General features: G+C 48.4%; 2 protein-coding genes across 4 annotated transcripts in view; one reads left to right on the plus strand and one right to left on the minus strand.

The window, feature by feature from the left end:
* LOC142576389 (uncharacterized) overlaps positions 1–18,375 on the minus strand; it is a 40,052-nt gene extending 21,677 nt beyond the window's left edge. For all 3 annotated transcript variants that reach the window (XR_012826835.1, XR_012826836.1, XM_075686511.1), the window contains exon 1: positions 18,298–18,375. The gene's annotated coding sequence lies outside the window, so the exon portion shown is untranslated. The remainder of the gene's footprint in view (positions 1–18,297) is intronic.
* On the plus strand, positions 9,720–19,662 carry LOC142571434 (uncharacterized). The gene is made up of 4 exons (XM_075679817.1): positions 9,720–9,802; positions 10,477–10,549; positions 18,159–18,280; positions 19,469–19,662. Exons 1-4 carry the CDS (start codon positions 9,720–9,722, stop codon positions 19,521–19,523), a joined length of 333 nt encoding a protein of 110 aa, XP_075535932.1. The 3' UTR covers positions 19,524–19,662.
* Positions 19,663–20,778: the final 1,116 nt, after the last annotated feature.

Below are 20,778 nucleotides of genomic sequence, written 5' to 3' on the forward strand. Positions count from 1 at the left end.
CAAAAAATTATGGCCGCTCTATCACTTTTGCTTTCGTTTCAGTTATATGCCGTGCAAAAAGAGACAACTGGTGTGTGCAAATTTAATTTACTTCTAACGTTACTTCGCGCTTTACTATTTAGTCGCAGTATTATTGTGTCATTTGTCATCGCGATAACATGCGTGTAACTGTTCTTGTTTTGCACCAAGTCTAGGAGCACAGCGAGTGCGTGCCTACCCTTGCAAGGCGGCAAGAACGCGGTTACCAAAATCAGATGACTCAAGCGACCCACGGGCCCGTGGATTTAACTGTCTCTGGTTATCGTCCCAGTTTTCATTAAATCATCTCCGGGATCGGCCTATATATGTGTACGTGTAGCCTTTGCACCATCTCTGGGTTTGGCCCGCTTTAATCGGCGCGAAAACGACCCAGCAGACGCGACAAACACCCTGTATACGATGGCACATGCAAGATCGCTTAATATTAAGACGCATACACGGCGCTGAGTATATCTCCTTACGTTCGTCCCTTTTTTTTTTTTTACGCGCTGGTATTTGGAGATCATGACAAACCAACCAGCACGAATTTCAACTTTAATTAAGAGGAACCTTCAACTCCAATGCCAACTCCAATTTCCTTGCTCAAGCTAATGTGAAACGTACAAATGCTTTTGTTAGACATCCGCTGGAACCATCTAAATGAAGTGTGTTCTACTTCAGATAAATAAAAAAACATAAGTTCTATTGACTCTAGCCTGGAAAATTTTGATTTCGGGGTTTAAAGGGTTCGCGAAAATTCCTAAACTTCGGTAAGCTCTAAATAAAGAAAAGAAATTGAACCACGAAATTTACGAAGCTGTAACTCCGCACCAAGAAACTGATTTCGCAGTTCTATAAGCAGCATCTGTTAAACAATCTCAAGAGAAAAAATTTATACCTGAATTTGCAGCTTACCTAAAACTTTTACAGTGTTTACGAGGGTTTTGCAAAAGTTCCGCTCACAAATTAGTGGCATATCGTAGGGCAGCCTGCAATACATCAGTCTTATTATTTGTGCGCTTCACACGTAGTATTCGGTGCAGTTGACAAAATTGTAATATCGCTTTTATTGCTGATTTAGACTTGTAAACGCCATACGTTACTTTTTTTCAAATTCGTGATTTTGAACAATACTTGTGAAAAAAAAAAACTCGATGGCTTAGATTAAGGAATGCCTTTCCTACAGTAACTTGATTTTAACTTTTGCTTTTAAATGCTAGACACCTCATCAAATTCGGAGAAGTGGTTGCCGATAAAAACGACTTCTCCGTTCCCGTGTATTTAGACACGAACCCCCGGGCCAACGCTTCCTCTGAAATGAATGATGCGCTTCGAGGCGTACACTTGCTGCGCTGATGACCTGCCCCTTTCGAAGAAGAAAAAAATATCATTCATTGAACCCTAAATTCATAGTTTGAGGCATTTCACAAAGTAAGAGCGATAATGAATGCAATTTAAAGCTCGCGCCCTTAGGAGAGTCCCTTCACGGGGTGTCACGATTGGTGAGCCGTCGGATCGGCGCAAGGAAATCCCATGCTAGATCTCGGTGCAGCCATCTTGCGCCCTGGCTCTTGTTCAACAGTACAAACAGCGCTCACTTGAGGCTCGACAACGAGCACTGCCGCTACAACAAAGCGTCAGGTCAACGGCGCATGCGTTGTTGGAATCGCACCGCTGGCACGACTTTTTGGGAACTCGGCGCTGACGCCCGTTGTTGCACCTGGGTCGCAAGGCCCAATGGTAGCGTTGGCCTGGCGGCCTGGGGCACAACTGGAAGCATCCGAAGGTCCCGGCAAAGCATGAGTCGACTGTTAACAACAAAACAACTTGTTTATTCTAACATCGCAAAGAGTTGGCGGTCAGGTCGACCGAAGTAGAGAGACGGGAGTGCACGTTACTCAACAGAAGAAATCAGAGCCCTCTTTTGGCGTCCGGGGGCAGCTGCTTTTATACTCTCGCAGTTGAGGGCAAGAAGGAACCCCTCTATAGACGAGCACGTGACTGTGCCGCTCGGGAACAATGGGATAAGGTGGCGCAGCCGTCGTGCCGGCGCCGTTCGGGCACAATGTGAAGAGAAGGTGGCGCATACGTCGTGTCGGCGCCGGTCAGACCCCCTCGCTTCACAGTTGGGGGAGCTCCTCTCCCCGGCTGCCGCGCTTCGACAAGCGTGGGCACCAACATGCACATACACACACACACGCACATGAAGACACGTGGCATTGGAACAGGCCTGGACGCGCTTGGCGGGGAGGCGTAGCGGCGGCGCCGAACGGGCCAAAATGTCTGCCGCTTTGAACGAAGCCCCGGCGTCCGTTGCAGCCGCGCCGGCTAAACCGCGCGTCGTAGGCGAAACGTAACAGACCGCCCCGCCGGGGGAAGGAGATCCCGATGGTCAGGGGACTGCATCCGCTGTCCGGAGGGATGTCGCTCGATGATGCTCATAACCGAAGTCGGGCGTCCCTCGACGTTTCTTGAGCGCAGCGCACAGAGAAGGCCTCGTTCTCTCGTTCAGGTTCGCACAGGACACTGCAAAGTGACTTCGGGAGAGTTCACATTTTTGTTCTCGTTCCCGGCAAGCGTTAGAACTACGCTGAAACTCAACCGCTCAGTCAGCAAGCACGGCACAACCCTCACTAAGCCCTGCCAGGCTCTTTCCCCTTTTATACCACTGCCTAGTTCCTTACAGTAGTCCAGCAGCACTCAGAACGCGTCCACAAATTGGAAAATTGCACTAGAAAGCATATCATCACTTTGAAACACTACACAAAAGCAATATGTTAAAAATCCTGCCTCAGGAAGAAAAACATCAGTAACAAACAATTTTGAGGCTGATTCCTACGTTAGGGGCTTCGACTTAAGCCATCGGCGTTACCGTTGAGACTCCCCTTTTTGTAACGCACCTCAAAGTAATATTGTTGCAAAGCGAGGCTCCAGCGCAGGAGGCGGCCATTTTTGGGAGAGATGGTCTGCAGCCATTGGAGAGGGCAGTGATCCGTCTCAATGATAAACCTCGAGCCGGCTAGATAGCATGACAATTTCTGAACGGCCCACACGAGACACGCACACTCTTTCTCGGTGGCGCTATACGCCTGCTCACGACTGGTCAGCTTACGACTAGCATACAGGACGGGGTGTTCTACTTCTCCATTTTCCCGTTGGCACAGTACAACGCCCATGCCTCGCTCACTAGCATCGCACTGAACAACGAACCCTTTTGTATAGTCTGGCGATCGTAGCACCGGCTGGCTTGTTAGGGCACTCTTTAGGGCGCTAAAAGCTCTTTCCTTTGTCTCGTCCCATACGACTGTTTGGGGCTCTGTTTTTCTTAGAGCATCCGTCAGGGGAGCCGCGATATCAGAGTACCTGGGGATGTACCTCTGATAGTAGTCGGCGACACCTAAGAGCGACCGAATATCGGTCTTCGTGCGCGGTTGCGGGAAGTCTCGCACAGCGGCCACCTTTATTTCTGAGGGGCGGCGACGACCCTGACCAATCCCGTGACCGAGGTAGACAACCTCGGCCTGTGCTAACTGGCACTTGGGAGCCTTGATTGTCAAGCCCGCTTCGCGCAGGCGGGTTAATACTGCCCGCAAGTGTGCCATATGCTCAGACCAGGATGCGGAGAATATCGCTACGTCGTCTAGATACGGTAAAGCGAATTCTTGCTGTCCCCGCAACACTTTATCCATGAGGCTTGAAAAGCAGTATGGCGCGTTCTTCAAACCAAAACTCAACACTTTAGGACGGAATGTTCCCATTGGTGAAATGAACGCCGCATACCTACTAGCCTCTTCTGTAAGTGGAACCTGCCAATAACCCCTGACAAGATCTAGGGTGGAAATAAACTGAGCGCTACTAACTTTCTCAAGGCGCTCCTCGATGTTAGGGATCGGATAAATTTGATCCTTAGTGATGGAATTAAGCCTGCGGTAGTCGACGCAAGGACGAGGTTCCTTGCCCGGTACCTCAACTAAAATCAAAGGGGAGGTATAATCACTCTCACCTGCCTCAATAACGCCGAGCTGTAGCATTTTCTTTACCTCAGCCTCCATAATATCGCTCTGGCGGGGTGACACCCGGTACGCCTTGGATCGTACTGGCTCTGGGGAGGTAAGTTCTATATCATGAGTAAGTACAGAAGTCCTACCAGGCCTCTCAGAGAACAGACCTTGAAACTCTTGTAAGAGCTGGTGTAGTTCGGTTTTCTGCTCAGGCGACAGCGATGCCTTACTGATTAAGTCACTAATGACTTGATCGGTGTCTTCCCTGTTCGTCACTGAGCCTAGTCCCGGAAGCTCGACCGGAAGCTCTTCAGGAACGTTTACCATCATGCACACCACTGCTTCCCTTTGTCTATAAGGTTTGAGCAGATTACAGTGGTAAACTTGCTGTGCTTTCTGCTTTCGTGGCAGATTCACCACGTAGTTAACGTCCGACAGTTTCTGAACAATTCGTGCTGGGCCCTCCCACTGCACGTCTAGTTTGTTGTTTAGCGATGTGCGCAATATCATGACCTCATCGCCCACCTCAAAACGACGGGCCCTGGCGGTCCGATCATAATAAACCTTGGCCCTCTGCTGGGCCTTTGCCATTGCTTCACCTGACAACTCCTGTGCCCTTCTTAAGCGTTCGAGGAGCTTAAGCACGTACTCCACCACGACTGGGTCGTCGCCCCTGCCTTCCCACGATTCTCGAAGCATGCGAAGCGGAGATCGCAGCGAGCGACCGTACACCAGCTCAGCTGGCGAAAACCCCGTAGCCGCATGCGGCGCGGTCCGTAATGCAAACATCACCCCAGGCAGACACAGCTCCCAGTCAGTTTGATGTTCAAAACACAATGCTCTCAACACGCGCTTCATGACGGAGTGGAGCTTCTCAACGGAATTCGACTGTGGGTGGTACACTGAGCTGTGTAACAGCAGAAAAGTTGTCGTCAAAGCGCTAGTAAACACTGTGCCCTGATCTAATTGGATTTCCGCAGGAAAACCAACTCGTGCAAATATGGACAGTAGTGCATTGACTATCTCAACTGAGCTGAGTTCTTTAAGCGGCACTGCTTCAGGGAACTTTGTCGCTGGGCAGATCACAGTCAAAATGTGTCTGTACCCCGTGGCTGTTACCGGCAGAGGTCCCACTGTATCAATAACGAGCCGTCTAAAAGGCTCCGTAATGATAGGTACCAATCTCAACGGCGCCCTCGATTTGTCCCCTGGTTTGCCCACCCGCTGACAAGTGTCACATGACCTCACGAAGTGGTCTGCGTCCCGAAAACACCCTGGCCAATAGTACTCTTGCAAGAGACGGTCCTTAGTTTTCTTAACTCCTAGGTGTCCGGACCACGAACCCCCGTGCGACAAGCGCAACAGATCCTGACGATAGCATTGATGCACGATCAGCTGATCGAACTCCACTCCCCTGCGGTCTAGATACTTCCGGTACAGGACCCCACCTCTTTCCACAAAGCGAGCATTTTTCTTGGCGATACCTTAATTGACAATGCAGCGTATGTTTTCTAGGCTGCCATCCTTCTTTTGCTCGGCTATCAAAGCCGACCGGCTGACTTTTAGCAACTGTTTGGATCCGGACTGCTGGTACGATCTGTTGGGAACTCGGCGCTGACGCCCGTGGTTGTACCTGGGTCGCAAGCCCCAAGGGTAGCGTTGGCCTGGCGGCCTGGGGTACAACTGGAAGCATCCGAAGGTCCCGGCAAAGCATGAGTCGACTGGTAACAACGAAACAACTTGTTTATTTTAACATCGCAAAGAGTTGGCGGTCAGGTTTGACCGTAGTAGAGAGACGGGAGAGCACTTCACTCAACAGAAGAAATCGGAGCCCTCCCTTTGGCGTCCGGGGGCAGCTGTTTTTATACTCTCGCAGTTGAGGGCAAGAAGGAACCCCTCAAAAGACGAGCACGTGAATGTACAATGGGCTAATGGTGACGCACACTGTCGTAGCGATGCCGTAGCACCATGTCGAGCACGATCTCGTAGCACCCTGTCGTGGCGCTGCCGGTCGGACACAATGACTGTAATGAGAGGATGGTCCCTGCTTTGGCATCGCCTGTTTCGGGCACAATGACTGGAACGAGATCCCTGCTTTGGCATCGCCTGTTTCGGGCACAATGACTGGAATGAGATCCCTGCTTTGGCATCGCCTGTTTCGGGCACAATGACTGGAATGCGAGGATGATCCCTAGGCGGTCGCATCGCCGCAGTCGCGCCTGGAAACACCTGGCGATGAGTGTTGCGGCGACGACGATCGGGCCAAAATGTCTGCCGCCCCGCCGCAGTCGCGCCGGCAAAACCACGTGTCGCAGGCGAAACGCAACACAACCTATTAAGTCCGTCTGACGTAGGCGCGATGAGCAAATCTGTAGATAGCTCTTCTAACTTTCCCGTGTCGGGCATTTCCTCTCCAGTATCTGGCGCCTTCAACGCTACAGGCTCAATTTTATTCAGTTCGGGCGTGCTCTGAATATCGGCTTGCTGCGCCTCTGACCCTTTTTCATTGTTTGATAACGTCGGCCCCGCAACTACCGCCTTTGCAGCGAGCTCCCGAACCTTCGATCTGGTTAAGGCCTGAACACTAGCCTCACCAAACAAAAGCCCCTTCTCGCGCAGGAGGTGATCGGACCTGTTCGAAAATAGGTACGGGTACTGGGGGGGCAGCATAGATGACACTGCCGCCTCCGTCTCAAGCGCTCCGAAAGGTCCTTCAATAAGCACTTTTGCTACCGGCAGACACACGCTATGAGCTTCCACGGCTTGCTTGATCCATGCACACTCGCCCGTGAACATATCGGGTTCTACGTAGGAGGGGTGAACTACATCCATCGTAGCTGCGGAATCGCGAAGCACTCGGCACTCTTTCCGGTTCACGAGGAGGTCTCGCATGTAAGGCTCGAGAAGCTTCATGTTCTCGTCAGTGCTGCATATTGACAAAAACACAACTTTTGGTTTTGTTTCCGGACACTGCGCCGAAAAGTGACCCGGCTTCTGGCACGTATAACAAACGCGCGCTTGCCTCGTCTCGAACCGCTTTCTGCGTTCGGCTTCGGCTGCCGCCGTCTCCTTAGGTTCGGTCGCACTGCTTTCACTCGCATCCGCACTACGTGTGTTCCCCTTTGCTCTCACGGGTGTGAACTTTGGCCTCTCAAACTTGGAGCCAAATTCACCCTTTTGACCGTCCTTAGCTCCGCGAGCCCGACGCGTCACAAGCTCCTCGGCTAGCTCGGCGGCTTTAGCCACTGTACTAACGTCTGGCCTATCCAAGACCCAGTACCGCACGTTCTCCGGTAACCGACTATAAAACTGTTCTAGCCCGAAACACTGCAGAACTTTCTCGTGGTCACCAAACGCTTTCTCTTCTTTGAGCCACTCCTGCATGTTTGACATAAGCCTGTACGCAAACTCTGTGTATGACTCACTTCTGCCTTTCTCATTTTCCCGAAACTTCCGACGGAACGCCTCCGCTGACAGCCTGTACTTCTTTAGCAGACTCGATTTCACTTTGTCGAAATCCTCTGCCTCCTCTCTATTCAAGCGAGCGACTACGTCGGCCGCCTCGCCGGGTAACAAAGTGAGCAAGCGCTGTGGCCACGTTTCCCGAGAGAACCCCTGCTTCTCGCACGTTCGCTCGAAGTTAACCAGGAACAAACCAATGTCCTCTCCAAGCTTAAACGGCCGCATCAGGTCAGTCATATTGAACAATACGCGTTATCCTGCACCGTGTGCCTGACTTCCATTACGAGCGCGTTCCATCTCTACCTCGAGACGCTTCATTTCCAAAGCGTAGTCGCGCTCTTCTTTTTCTTTCTCTTTTTGTTCTTTAAGTTCGTGCTCCTGTCTTTTTGCAGTCTCCCTTTCCTCAATGGTCTCAAGGCATTCCGACAGCTCGTCATCCTCAGCTTCTAACTCAAGAATAGCCCTTAGCAGTTCTGGTTTTATGAGTTTGTCCGAGACATCCAGACCCAACTCTCTTGCAAGCTCCAGCAATTTCGGTTTGCGCAACGACTTCAAATCCATGGCTGCTCTGAATGCTGCTTTCTCTACTGCCTATTATTGTCTTGCCGCAAACTAACCCGGCAGCAACGACAACCACAATTACCAGCTCTGTTTCTGACACTAACAAAAGCCTGGCAAAGCTCAGAAGAAGAAAGTCCCGCACTCACCAAACCTCGCAGCCAAGAATTCAGCGCAGTCGTTCCGCTGCAGGCAAACAGTCATCACACAGGGCTCGTTGCACTGCTCCCGGATGGTCGTTGAGCTACTTAGCATACAGTCATCTGCATATCTTTGCTGCTGGCCTCCGTTGTCGCGATCTCACCGCTGGCAGACAGTTGTTTGGAATCGCACCGGTGGCACGAGTTTTTGGGAACTCGGCGCTGACGCCCGTTGTTGCACCTGGGTCGCAAGCCCCAAGGGTAGCGTTGGCCTGGCGGCCTGGGGCACAACTGGAAGCATCCGAAGGTCCCGGCAAAGCATGAGTCGACTGGTAACAACAAAACAACTTGTTTATTCTAACATCGCAAAGAGTTGGCGGTCAGGTCGACCGAAGTAGAGAGACGGGAGTGCACGTTACTCAACAGAAGAAATCGGAGCCTCTTGGCGTCCGGGGGCAGCTGCTTTTATACTCTCGCAGTTGAGGGCAAGAAGGAACCCCTCTATAGACGAGCACGTGACTGTGCCGCTCGGGGACAATGGGATAAGGTGGCGCAGCCGTCGTGCCGGCGCCGTTCGGGCACAATGTGAAGAGAAGGTGGCGCATACGTCGTGTCGGCGCCGGTCAGACCCCCTCGCTTCACAGTTGGGGGAGCTCCTCTCCCCGGCTGCCGCGCTTCGACAAGCGTGGGCACCAACATGCACATACACACACACACGCACATGAAGACACATGGCATTGGAACAGGGCTGGACGCGCTTGGCGTAGCGGCGGCGCCGAACGGGCCAAAATGTCTGCCGCTTTGAACGAAGCCCCGGCGTCCGTTGCAGCCGCGCCGGCTAAACCGCGCGTCTTAGGCGAAACGTAACAGCGTTGACTGCGCAATTTACGCCAGTGATGTGCTTCGCTCGCAGCGGTTCGTAACAGCGACGACACGCAGATCAGGCAGCGCACCAGGATGAATGCGGTGTTCGTTCATACGCATGCACGCTTGAGAGCACTGCATTCGCCGCGCGCAATCCGCGCACGTACGGCACATGCTTTGTTTTATTTTAATTTTTTTCATATTTGGCGGACTTTCTTTACGACGCAGAAGAAATTAACACTTAACAAGTAGGGCGGTAGCAGCTTTTCAATTGGATAATTTTAAAACGCTGCACAACTGTATCGTTGAAATATTGACCATAACGTTAATAGTTGCGAAGTGGCCTTGGCGAAGTTGCGAAGTGACTATTTATTCAATTAGGCAAAATGCCAAAAGTAGCGTGACTTGCTACATACAATATAGCTAACAACGTGGTCGCATCTTCCTAGAATGCTTGAGCGTACTTTTTGGCCGCATTCTTGTCGGCGCGATGTTGTAAAGACTGTTAAGAACGGCCAGCTGAAGTGCAAGTTTTGCCAGCCACTTGCGACAGGGCCGGCAACTTTCCTTGGCGTTACGCTCTAGCCTCGTCGCCGTACTGACTGAATGAGTTCGACGAAGCAGGCTTTGTGCCGCAACACGACACCGCCAACCGGGTCGGCCGCGAGCGGAGGAGATGCCGCGGGAACGTCGTCTGCGGCTCCTTCCCACACGCCGTCCGAGACGCAAGACAAAGGGGCACCCGGCCGCGCTGCGGGGGTCAGCCCCTTTGTGAGTGTGCGTGTGTGTGTTTAAGCCGTCCCGGGGAGAGGCGGCATGTTTACAATGACTGGACGAGCGTTTGAGCCCCAAATCATGACAAGGCTATAATCGAATTCGTGCACCAGAGCGGACTAGATTTGAGAGTGGGAAGAATATTGAAGGCTCAAGTTCACCCGAGCATCCTCATCATCAACAGCTCTCTCTCTCCACACACACACACGCACACACACACGCACACACACACACACACACACACATATATATATATATATATATATATATATATATATATATATATATATATATATATATATATAAACGTGTCTCTCTCCCTTTTATACCTCGGCTAAAGTTATCTGGCACCCCCCCCCCGCCCCTCTGTAACCATCATCATAGTTCCGAGTCGCGGTGCGGCGCCTTTGAAAACACATGTGAACGCGAGAGAGAGGCAGAAATATTTCAGTCTTATAACTCGGCTATGATTAAGCTGTATCAGGTGCTTAGATCCTTGTTGCCAGAGTTGTGATGGCGGCAGGGGGCCAGCGGAGCTGAACACTCTGTTGTTGCACCTATTTTCTGTCGTCTTCCCTACTGTTCGTGCAATCCACATGCAATTCGTGCCGACTTGCTGCGAACCAATTCTCATTACAGCTTTTCTTCTGTCCTTGCAGAGACAAGTTCACCTTCGTAGTAAAATTTTCCTCCGATACGCAACGAGTCCTGCAGTATCAGCCTAATCTTTCGGTAAGAACGGAACAAAACCTCTGACGTAAGGCACGCAGCTAAACCGCGCAAGTGTGTTCTGTTATGTTGCCCGCTATATGCACCAGGAGCAATGGTTCGCGTGATTTCTTTTGCTCCTCATTTGATCACGAGCCGTGGCTGGCCACGTCGGCTCGTCGGTGCGGTGTAAATTCTGTCGCTTGAACGTCCCAAAACTGCACAGTGTGTTGCGAGAGACGCTGTAGTGGAGGCCTGCCCGAATTGATTTTAACCACTCGTGGTTCTATCACGTGCACCCAAAGCACGCTGCACGAGCGTTTTCCTTATTTTTTTTTCTTTTTTTTTTTGCATTCCGCCTCTATGTGAACGCGGCCACCGCGACCTCGTCTCCAGCAGCTGAGCCACTGGTCCACCGCGGCGGGTATTGGGGCAGTTCTGCAAGGTGTGCGCGTTTATTTTTTCGGCTAAAACCAAGAAGAAGAAAAAGCCAACGTATAGGGACTGGCTCTGCCATCATCAACACTGGGCCCACATGAAATGCCAAAATAGTTCGTTCGAGGTATTTAGATATGCTGACGTCCAGCATCTGTGTATGTTGTATCTCTGAACTACGTTCCTGTAGTGCATACTTTGGAGACAGAAATGCACTTATATTTAGGTGTGTCCCTCGTCGACTGGTTCGCGAACTGCACAATAGAGAGGGTCGAGGTTCAAATGGAACCCATTTGGATACCCATGCGGAACTTGCTTACCACGGCCGCTATTTCTCCTTATCCCACAGCAATATAGCTTAGTGGCATCCATTGCGCTGCTGAGGTCGCGGGTGTTATTCCGGCCGCAGCTGCCTCGTTAGACGGGTATGAAATCCAAAGGTATGCCGAAATACTGAGAACTGTCTACAAATGCGTAAGCATTCTTTTGCTCGCGGCTGTTAGCTTTTGCTTTTGTTTCCCGAATTTCAGTTAGCCCAACCCCAAATGTCAAGTTGGCCTACCCCTACTATAGGCTTCCCCATCCATTTTCTATGGAGCTCTATGTATCCCTATGAGTAAGGTGTCACGCTTCTCGCGTTATGGACACAATTTTGTTAACAAAATTCTCTTTGATCAATTAATTTTTAGTTTTCAATTGTTACTTATCGCTTATAAAGCTACCGATCATATACATTTAGACTATTATAGCGATTAAATGTCTTCGTAAATTACGCATGTTCTGCGGACACTTCTCGCGTGACATACAGATTTTGCTGGGCTGCACGCGAAGGAATATTTATACGTATTAAAAATACTCGTCTAAGTTAGATTAAGCTGCCCCTTAAATATCCCCTGCTGGTAAAAATGAATCCGGTATCCCCCACTACGGCGTGCCTCGTGATCAGATCGTGGTTCCGATATGTAAGGCTGCATATATTAATTTTAATTTCTGCTTCCTCACGTAAGAATACAAAACAAACGGAGAACATCAGACCGCGGGTATTTTTTGCCTGCCGATTGATCTTTTAAACGTACGTAGGGAGTGCGGCTTGAAAATTGCGCATATAAACGACTGTAATTAAGTGTAAGTATGCTCGCTTCGTGGTATATAGGTCATATGCGAATTACGGGTTTTGACGCCCCAAAGCAACATCGGGTGCATGAGAGACGTCGTAGTACAGAAGGAAATAAGTCTTGACCAACTGGCTTTCTTTAACGAGCACCTCAATTGAAGCTCACATAGGCGTCTTCGCATTTCTCGCCCATCGAAACGAAACTGTCGCGACAGGGAGCCGAACCCTCGATCGGAGCAGCAGACCGCCTTAGCCACAAGCCACCGCGCGGCCGGAAATCGGTGTATATGCTAGGCACCACAAGCTGCACGAAGCGCCATGACGCTCACATCCGGATGCAGACACGTTAAGGTAAACATGCGCAGACAGACGCACTAGTAGCTCGAGCAGGTATGCAGGCAGCTATACAGGCAACTGCGCGCGCAAACGTGCGTATAGCAACTGAAATGCAGGCGCATGCGTAATTCGCACGTTTTCCCGAATATGCGAACCTTTGCGTGCGCGCCCGCACGCGCGCAAATGTGGATCAAGTGTCGCGGAGAAACAGGCTTAGGCTAGCGAAGCGTCAAATTACGCCCCTTCGCCGCTCGTCGGGTGCGCATACATAGAAAACGGCATCGATCGTTCAACACCCATATATATATAAGCGAGTCACGTACTGGGCGCATCGTGTATCTGCGCGTGCGCTGATCCGGCAGAGTCACCGTCCACATTGTGCCGAATAATATATCGGACTCCCTTGGTTTCGCAGAGTGCCTCCTATGACAAGGAAATGTCCTTTACAAAATTCGGTGATTTCTGGCGAAGATGTGGCAGCAGATGCAGCTGCCCATATGCTTTGCGTAAATAAATAAATAAATAAATCTTTTATTTTTGTGTTCAAGACCATCCGGAGGTCTGAATATACTGACGCACAGAGAAATAAAGAAAAAAGGTAAAAAAGCTGTGCGACGAAACCATGGGATAAGGAAATAGAGTAAAAAGCGAGGGAGAATAAACCTAAATCAAAAGGATGGCTCCGATCAGAACGAAGCCAAACCGTTTCGACAGATATAAAGACGGACAATATTACCGTTGTACAGACTTCGCAGTCTCTGGAACGGCGAGTGCCTCCCGAAAGATGCAGGAGCGTGAAATAGCGTAATCAATCAACCGATTGATTGATTTAAAGTATGAAGTTTTACGTGCGAAAACCACGATTTGACTATGAGCCGTGCCGTGGTGGAAGTCTCTAGATTAATTTTGATCACCAGGGGATCTTTAACGTGTCCCCAATGCATGGGACACAGCCGTTTTAGCATTTCGCTGACATCAAGATGCGGCCAATGCGGCCAATGCGGCCGGGATTTGATACTGTTACGTCGGCGATGAGCATTCCTTGGACATTTCCCCCGAGGCAGCCCAGACTGCGACAGTCGAGAAACGAGCGCCGCGATTCGTCAGCGCGCATTCTTTGGGTTGCTTCCCCCGCGGATTCATCAGCGCCCGCCTATACGTGGAGACGGGGCCCAACACCGACTGTGACGCACAGGCAAAGAAGCTCAGAAGCGACAACATCCGCCGCCCTCCGTGGAAGCGGTATCGAGCGTGAAGACCAGTCTCCTGACCCTGACAAGAGCGTCACTCAGAGTCAAGGTACCAGCTTCACGACTTTCGTGGAAGGAGCGCGAACACCTGTTTCCAGGCTGTCTCGTCCTTGCTTCGAAGATTAGAATCAGAGGCGGAGTTCTGCGATATGTGCGACCCCTTTGATTGGGCACAACACGGTCATCGAATCCCCTTGTGTAGGGAACTAGGAAGGAAGAACTGCTTAAAAGAAGACACCTTTGAGGTGTGCTGACGGTCCCTGAAGTATGCAGACGTGTGCGTGATGACGTCTGCAGACATGTGTGTCCTGACTAGAATCTGACTACATGTCTCAATATGTAAATAATGTAAAATAAATCCCTTATCTTTCACTCTTACTCCCGGACGTAGTCACCCCTATGGCATGGAGGATCCCTGGCCTAAACGCTATCCCGAGTGCCAACAATAGCGTGACCTCGTGCTTAGCAGCCAAACACCATAGCCGCTAAGCCATCTCGGCGCGTGGCGACATCAATCGCTCGATCGGTCAATAACTTATTTGTGTGCCAAGCAACAACACTAAAGTCTGGGTGCTAGGACACAGTGAAACAAAAACAAAAGAAGGTAGCAATTAAGGCAACTCCAACAAAATTTAAGGGGTAAGAAAATTTGACGAAGCACAGGAGTAACAAACATGATAAACAGCTACATAATTAAGCAACAATGCACCAATAACCCACAATTTCTAGATGGAGTAAACATACGGAAGAAGAGAGAAACTATGTGAAGACAGGAGAGCAGTGCAGCTCAAGAGAAAGGCTGAAGCTCGGAACAGAAAGAAGACAACGCGTTTTGAAATACATCGAGATGGAGGAAATGAGTTATACAGACTTCCAATTCTGTGGAAAGTGCAAATGCCTGCTGAAAGAGTCAGGAACGTGCAAGGGTCAATGTTTCCTGATAGTCTTCTGTGGAACCCGCAGTGAAACAGAAACTAGTAGATCCGAACATTAAACAACAGCAACAACAACAACAATAATAATAATGAACCTACGCGCGTGCGCATGCCCAGATCCACCGCGGTGGCTCCGCTGCTGTGGAATTCTCCTGCTGTACACAAGGTCGCGAGTTCGTTTCCCGTGCACGGCGGCCGCATTTCAATGGGGGCATAAGGGCTCATTCACACCGGCGACTGACAGTGGTCGCGCGACCAAGTTAGTCGCAAAGCGACCAGTCGCAAACGGTCGCTTTTCTCGAAAAACGACCATTTTGGGCCAGTCGCTCTCTGCGCGATTTTTCATTCGCGCGACCGTGGTCCCAAAACTGATAAACCAATCAGCGGCGCACCGGAAGTGATCTTTCATGTGTCTACGTCCGGCCCCCTCCCGCGTCGCGGCTAATTCCGTGTAGATTCCGAGAGTTATCGCTGAGAACGAATCTCTGGGATCGCGACTTGCGGGTCGCGCTCGGCCGGGCTTTCCGGTGTGAAAATCAGTCGCCTTCGGTCGCTTTTTGATCGCGAGTCGCAAATGGTCGCGCGACCTCCTCAAGTCGCCGGTGTGAATGAACCAAAAAAATTATGCTATATGACCTTCTCTTGAAGTTTCATCAATATATTTGTGCCATGTCAGTGTACGTTGTGTGGGCTCGGAGCTTTCTTATGCCCTGTGCAATCTTGTACATGTTACAGGGAAAAAGTTTACTCAGTACCAATTACAATTAGTTCGTTCAACTTGAAATGCAATTGCTCGCCGTCACCTGCTACTGCCATAAATATAGCTGAATAATTCTTAAAAATGTAATCTATAACTTATCCGTTACATTACAAAAATGGCAGTTTCACCCCGATGGCGAAGCACTGAAAGCAGTAGCAAGGTGTAGCGACCGTCTGTCACTGATTTGTCCCCTGCCAGCCGCGTTGTATGGGCGTCGCGTCTCGACGATGCACGAAGACGAGACCGAAGGAAAACTGCTGGCCTTGGTCAGCGCCCAGAGAAAAGATTCGATAGATTTAGCTCGACGTTCATACTACTGTCCGTTCCGCTCAGACGAATGTGCGTAGCACCAGTTTGGTGCGCGCACAACCGTTCAGCAGCAACGATAATGTCACGTGTGCGCCCAGCAGTGGAAGCCAGAACGCTGCCCTGGCTCGGGTATAGAGTCGATTCAGCGGAGCGTATAGTATGGTGCGCCGCATTTGCAGCCGCGTCTCTGGAGGCCTAATTCGCCACGCGCGGGTCACGCATGCGCTTTGATACCGTGAAAGCAAGACGGTGCGATTGCCTCTCGAGCACTCGTATAATTCCTATCGCAGACACACAGACAGACAGACAACGAACTTTATTTGATCCTGAGAAATTCCTATACAATATATATATATATATATATATATATATATATATATATATATATATATATATATATAACTTTTATTTACAAATACTGCAGGCCCTATTCGGGCCCAAGCAGGAGTGGGTACATACAACAACGTAAATTACAACTGCCAATTAGCAATTAAGAACACAACAAAACATGTACATACATCATTGTAACACTATACGTAACAGGAATAAACATGAACATACAACAGTGCCATACGTAAACAAAATAACAATGAAAAAGCGTAACGCAAAAGAAACTCCTTTCATTGCGGCAATTTAGAGATCAAAGAAAAGGGTATTTGAAAGCTGAACGAACGATTCTGTTGTATTAGCGTTAACTACTTCTTCGGGTAATTTATTCCATAGTGAAATTGCATGGGGAAAAAGAGAATATTGATGGATGTTAAGATTGCTAAATGGTTGCTTAACTGTTTTGTTGTGGTTTGTACGAGCAGAGCGCATGGGGGGCTCAGGTAAATAACATTCACGCGCTATTTTGTAATGACCATGGTACAGGTGATATAAAAATTTAATGCGAGATACAATTCTGCGATGAGCTAGTTTCTTCAATTTGCCCTGTCGCGAAGAACGGACACGCTAGAAAAACGCGAGTATGTGGAGTATATAAACCGCAAAGCTAAATTTTGCACCCTTTCTATTTTCTTGATTAAATATTTTTGATGAGGGCTCCAGATCAAATCCGCATATTCTAATTTTGGTCTAACAAGAGCTTTGTATGCTGTTAACTTAACGGTCGATGAAGTACGGAGCAATTTCCGTTTAAAAAATGCCAGCTTTTTTAGCGCGTTGCTGCAAACGTTTCCTATATGGGGTTCCCAACTTAAATTGCTTGTGAGTGTAACACCTAAATACTTCACTCCCTGGGTTTTATGTATATAAGAATTATGAATAATATAATGCAAAATCGAAGGGTTCTTTCTTGTTGGTAAATGTAATTGCTGCCGTCTTCAAAGTGTTTAGCTTCAGTCCCCATGTTTCACACCATACGCTAATTGAGTGCAACGCGTCATTAAGTCTTACTTGGTCGGAGTGATGGTTTACACTAGCATAAATAACACAATCGTCCGCAAACAACCGGATCTTCACAGGCGATTGAACAGATAAATAGATGTCATTGATATCAACTAAGAACAACAAGGGACCGAGAACTGACCCCTGTGGCACCCCTGAGTGCACTTCCAGATACCAGAAACGCAGTCTTTAACATATATATATATATATATATATATATATATATATATATATATATATATATATATATATATATATATATATATATATATATATATATATATATATATATATATATATATATACGCGCAAGTGTACATGCCCCGTGTGTGAAATCGGTGAAATTATGCGCGTTGCCGCGAGCGAAGTTAGCGCTACAGCAGGAAGGTGCCTGGAGGTGCAGGAGGGAATGGCGCACCGGGTTCTACCGGGTTTGTCTATTCATCGAGACGCCGAGCGAGAAAGGCGGAGTAGCGACGCAAGCGGCGGCAGGCCGAGCGCCAGCGTACCGCCTCTAAAGTGGTCGCCAATCGCAGAGCACGAGCTGAACAAGTCCGGCATAAGGCGCGTGCTTGGCGTTCCCAGGAGACTTCAGAAGAGGAAGAAGGATAATAAGGGAAAATGAATAGTGCGAATAGTGCAAATTGCTAATAATCAAGACTGTGCTTTCTTTTTTTACAGTGCCTCATCTTTCCTAATGCTACTTTACACTTCATAAAGATTGAAAAACGGAAATAAAACTAACAAGGAATACGCCTTGAAGAAAACCACCACACTTACACACGATCAAAGCATTTTTAAAACATTCTACGCACAATACAGAAAAGGGGATTATCACCCGTACGCTTGGGCGCAACCTGCTCTCGGGAAGTGAAAGATCACGGTAACTTTCTTTTTTAAAGTCCATCGCATTCATAAAGCTCTTAGTCTGAACACATGGTTCCGTGAATGTGAGTTAGCCCACGAGTGTGAGTGATCCTGCCTGAGTCCGATTTCTGGTACATTTTAGTCTGAGGGAGTACGGCTGTTTATTTTTGCCAGTTTATACCCCTCATCTATTTTACAGCTTATTTTCTTTTTCGCCCTTTCCTCTTCTAAACTGCAGATAGTAGAAGCTTTCGGCTACTTCGGAGGATACATCGGAATATGGCTGGGATTCTCGTTGCTATCGGTGCTCCTTAATCTTGAAGCGCACGTGGCCAAAATATCAGCGAAGCGAATGCAGAGGTGAGTGGTGTCCTTACCATTTGCTGCAGGACGTCTCGGCTGGCAGTCATTATGATGTGAAGCACAGAAATTATCTTGTATCCTGTGGTTGCAAGTGTAGTGTGCATCTATACACCCTCTTCTTGTGGAAATGTTTCCACTAGGCGAAGAGCGTGTTGCCTGAATGAGCGGCTGGCGCGAACATTACAACAAATTGAAATTATGGTACCCTGTTCGCATCTCTGCGCCGATTGTGCGTCGTTTTGTTTGTGCACACGTGTGTGTTAACTACATATATAGACGAAAAATAACTGGGCCCGGCAACGAGATCATGCGAGCGTTTCCACATTAGAAAGAAACTCTGATAATTTGGCATCAGTGTCAATTATTCCGAATGGGAAATAGATTTTCGGAGCATGTTTGCTTTGTCCCCGTTTCGCGGCCAAAGCGAAACGGATGTCAACCGAATGGCCCAACTGCCGACCTTGCTGAGGTAGAAGGTCGTCTCAGGCGTCATTGCACAGCTGAGCCGTAACTAAGTAGCAGTACAACAGTGTTCTCTCCATAATAAAACAGTTCCCGGTCTTTTTATTAGCAAATGCGTACTGCTCGACTAAAAAGAAATTAGATCTGGCGCTATATTATGTCTTTGTCTATATATAGATCCCATATATAACTTTCACCTTTCTGTCTTTTTTTCCCGGTAAAGCGGAATGTAATATTTGAAGTATAAACTTTTTCAACGAGAAAATATTGACATAAATAATTAAAATTAATTTTAATGCATGCTTTATACGGTACGCATGTCTGTGCCAGTGTAAAATCGATACGAAAATTGTCGCGCCCACTGCGCATTATATTAGATTCTACGTCAAAATAAATCAATTTGATTAGCTAATCAGCGCCGTTGATCAGTACATTAGCGGTTGTCACCTTTTTTTTTTACTACCTGTTTTACATTTATGGATGGTTCCGCACATTAATATGCATTGGAAGCGGAAGAGAACGACGAAGGGAGACCGAGATCGAGAGAGAGAGAGAAAGAAATAAATATGACACTTGTTATGACAGTGTGACAAAAAGAGAAGCATAAAAAGGGCCAGTACAGGGCCTGTGCGATCCTCAGGTAAAACATTTGTTTCGAGCACATGTAAGCGTATATACGTTTGGCCTGCAGATGCGTCCGTTTGCCCCCTTTCCTTTTTGCAGAGTGAAGGCAGCTGACGATGCCGTGAGGGTCTTCCGGCTGAAGCAACGCTTCTGAGGCCTTCTCACGCAGCTGACGTCGGCTGGAGGACGGCGAAACGCTATATCCGCACGCATAGATCAAGCAGCGCGCACGCTCGTGGTTGTACGCCTCAAACGCTCGGCTGTGTGACTAGGAAGAATGCACTTTGTGAAACAGCTGCCGCGTTTTTTTTTCGTTTTTTTTTTTGCGAAACTGAACGAACTGCTCTGAGCAAGCAAGCAGCGCTGTCTCATGCTTCTACAATTGCTTATAGCACATAATAAACTGATGGATATCCGCACTGAAACGTTTTACTGCGGAGCTATATACCGCCCAACCGACGGCCGGAATTTTTGTACGGCCCAACCTACAGATAGACATTCCTGCTCTGTTAATCGAGTACTTCTCTTCTGCAGTAGTTAGTGTGTGGATGGTCCTCTGGTGCCGGGATATTACTTCTCTCCACCTTGAGGGCTTCCGCAGAACTATTACGTCAAACTCCCGCCTTTGATTCTGAGTGGTCGATAAATTCGACTTCGCCTGCTATCTGCTAGCCGCCTGGTTAGCTCAGATGGGCTGCCCCGGAAAAGCGGTGGCCCCGGGTTCCGGACCAGGACTAATTTTTCTTCAACTGCGAAGCTTTTCTTTCGAAGAACCCGTATGGGTTTCCTTTGTGGCACTTAGCTACGGTTAGGTGGATGACTCATTTTCCCTGTATTAGAAACGACGTTTTGTTGACAAACTAACTGGAGCGCCAATGCATTTCGCCGCAAAGTTCGGGAATTTATATCTCGAAGCTGGTCTCATCTTGGAAATTGGTTCCAAGTGGATTCGCCTTGCGAACTCCACGGCTATAATTTGTAAATTGCAATACGGGCCATAATGTAATTAGTTAAAACGTAATGAGTGAATTTTTTATTAATTAGTCAATTTCTCATCTAAATTTTTTGTGCTAGTATCGTCCGCCACTTCGGGTAGACCAGCTCACGAACTAAAATTGTGATATCTGCCACAGGCAACTTTTATTAAAGATTTTTGAGTGTTCGCTGAAACACCCTATATATATATATATATATATATATATATATATATATATATATATATATATATATATATATATATATGCGTGTGTGTGTGTGTGTAAACAACGAGAAAAACGGAAAAAATTAAAAACACGAAGAAGAAAGCACCTGAGGGAGAGAGTCGCGAGCTAAAGAGATTACTGCTAAGTAAATATAAAACTGCGCGTGAGCTAATGTCTAATAGCTAATTAGATAATAAGCTAATAAGT

The sequence above is a fragment of the Dermacentor variabilis genome, chromosome 1, assembly GCF_050947875.1.
Source record: "Dermacentor variabilis isolate Ectoservices chromosome 1, ASM5094787v1, whole genome shotgun sequence".
Lineage (NCBI taxonomy): Eukaryota > Metazoa > Arthropoda > Arachnida > Ixodida > Ixodidae > Dermacentor > Dermacentor variabilis.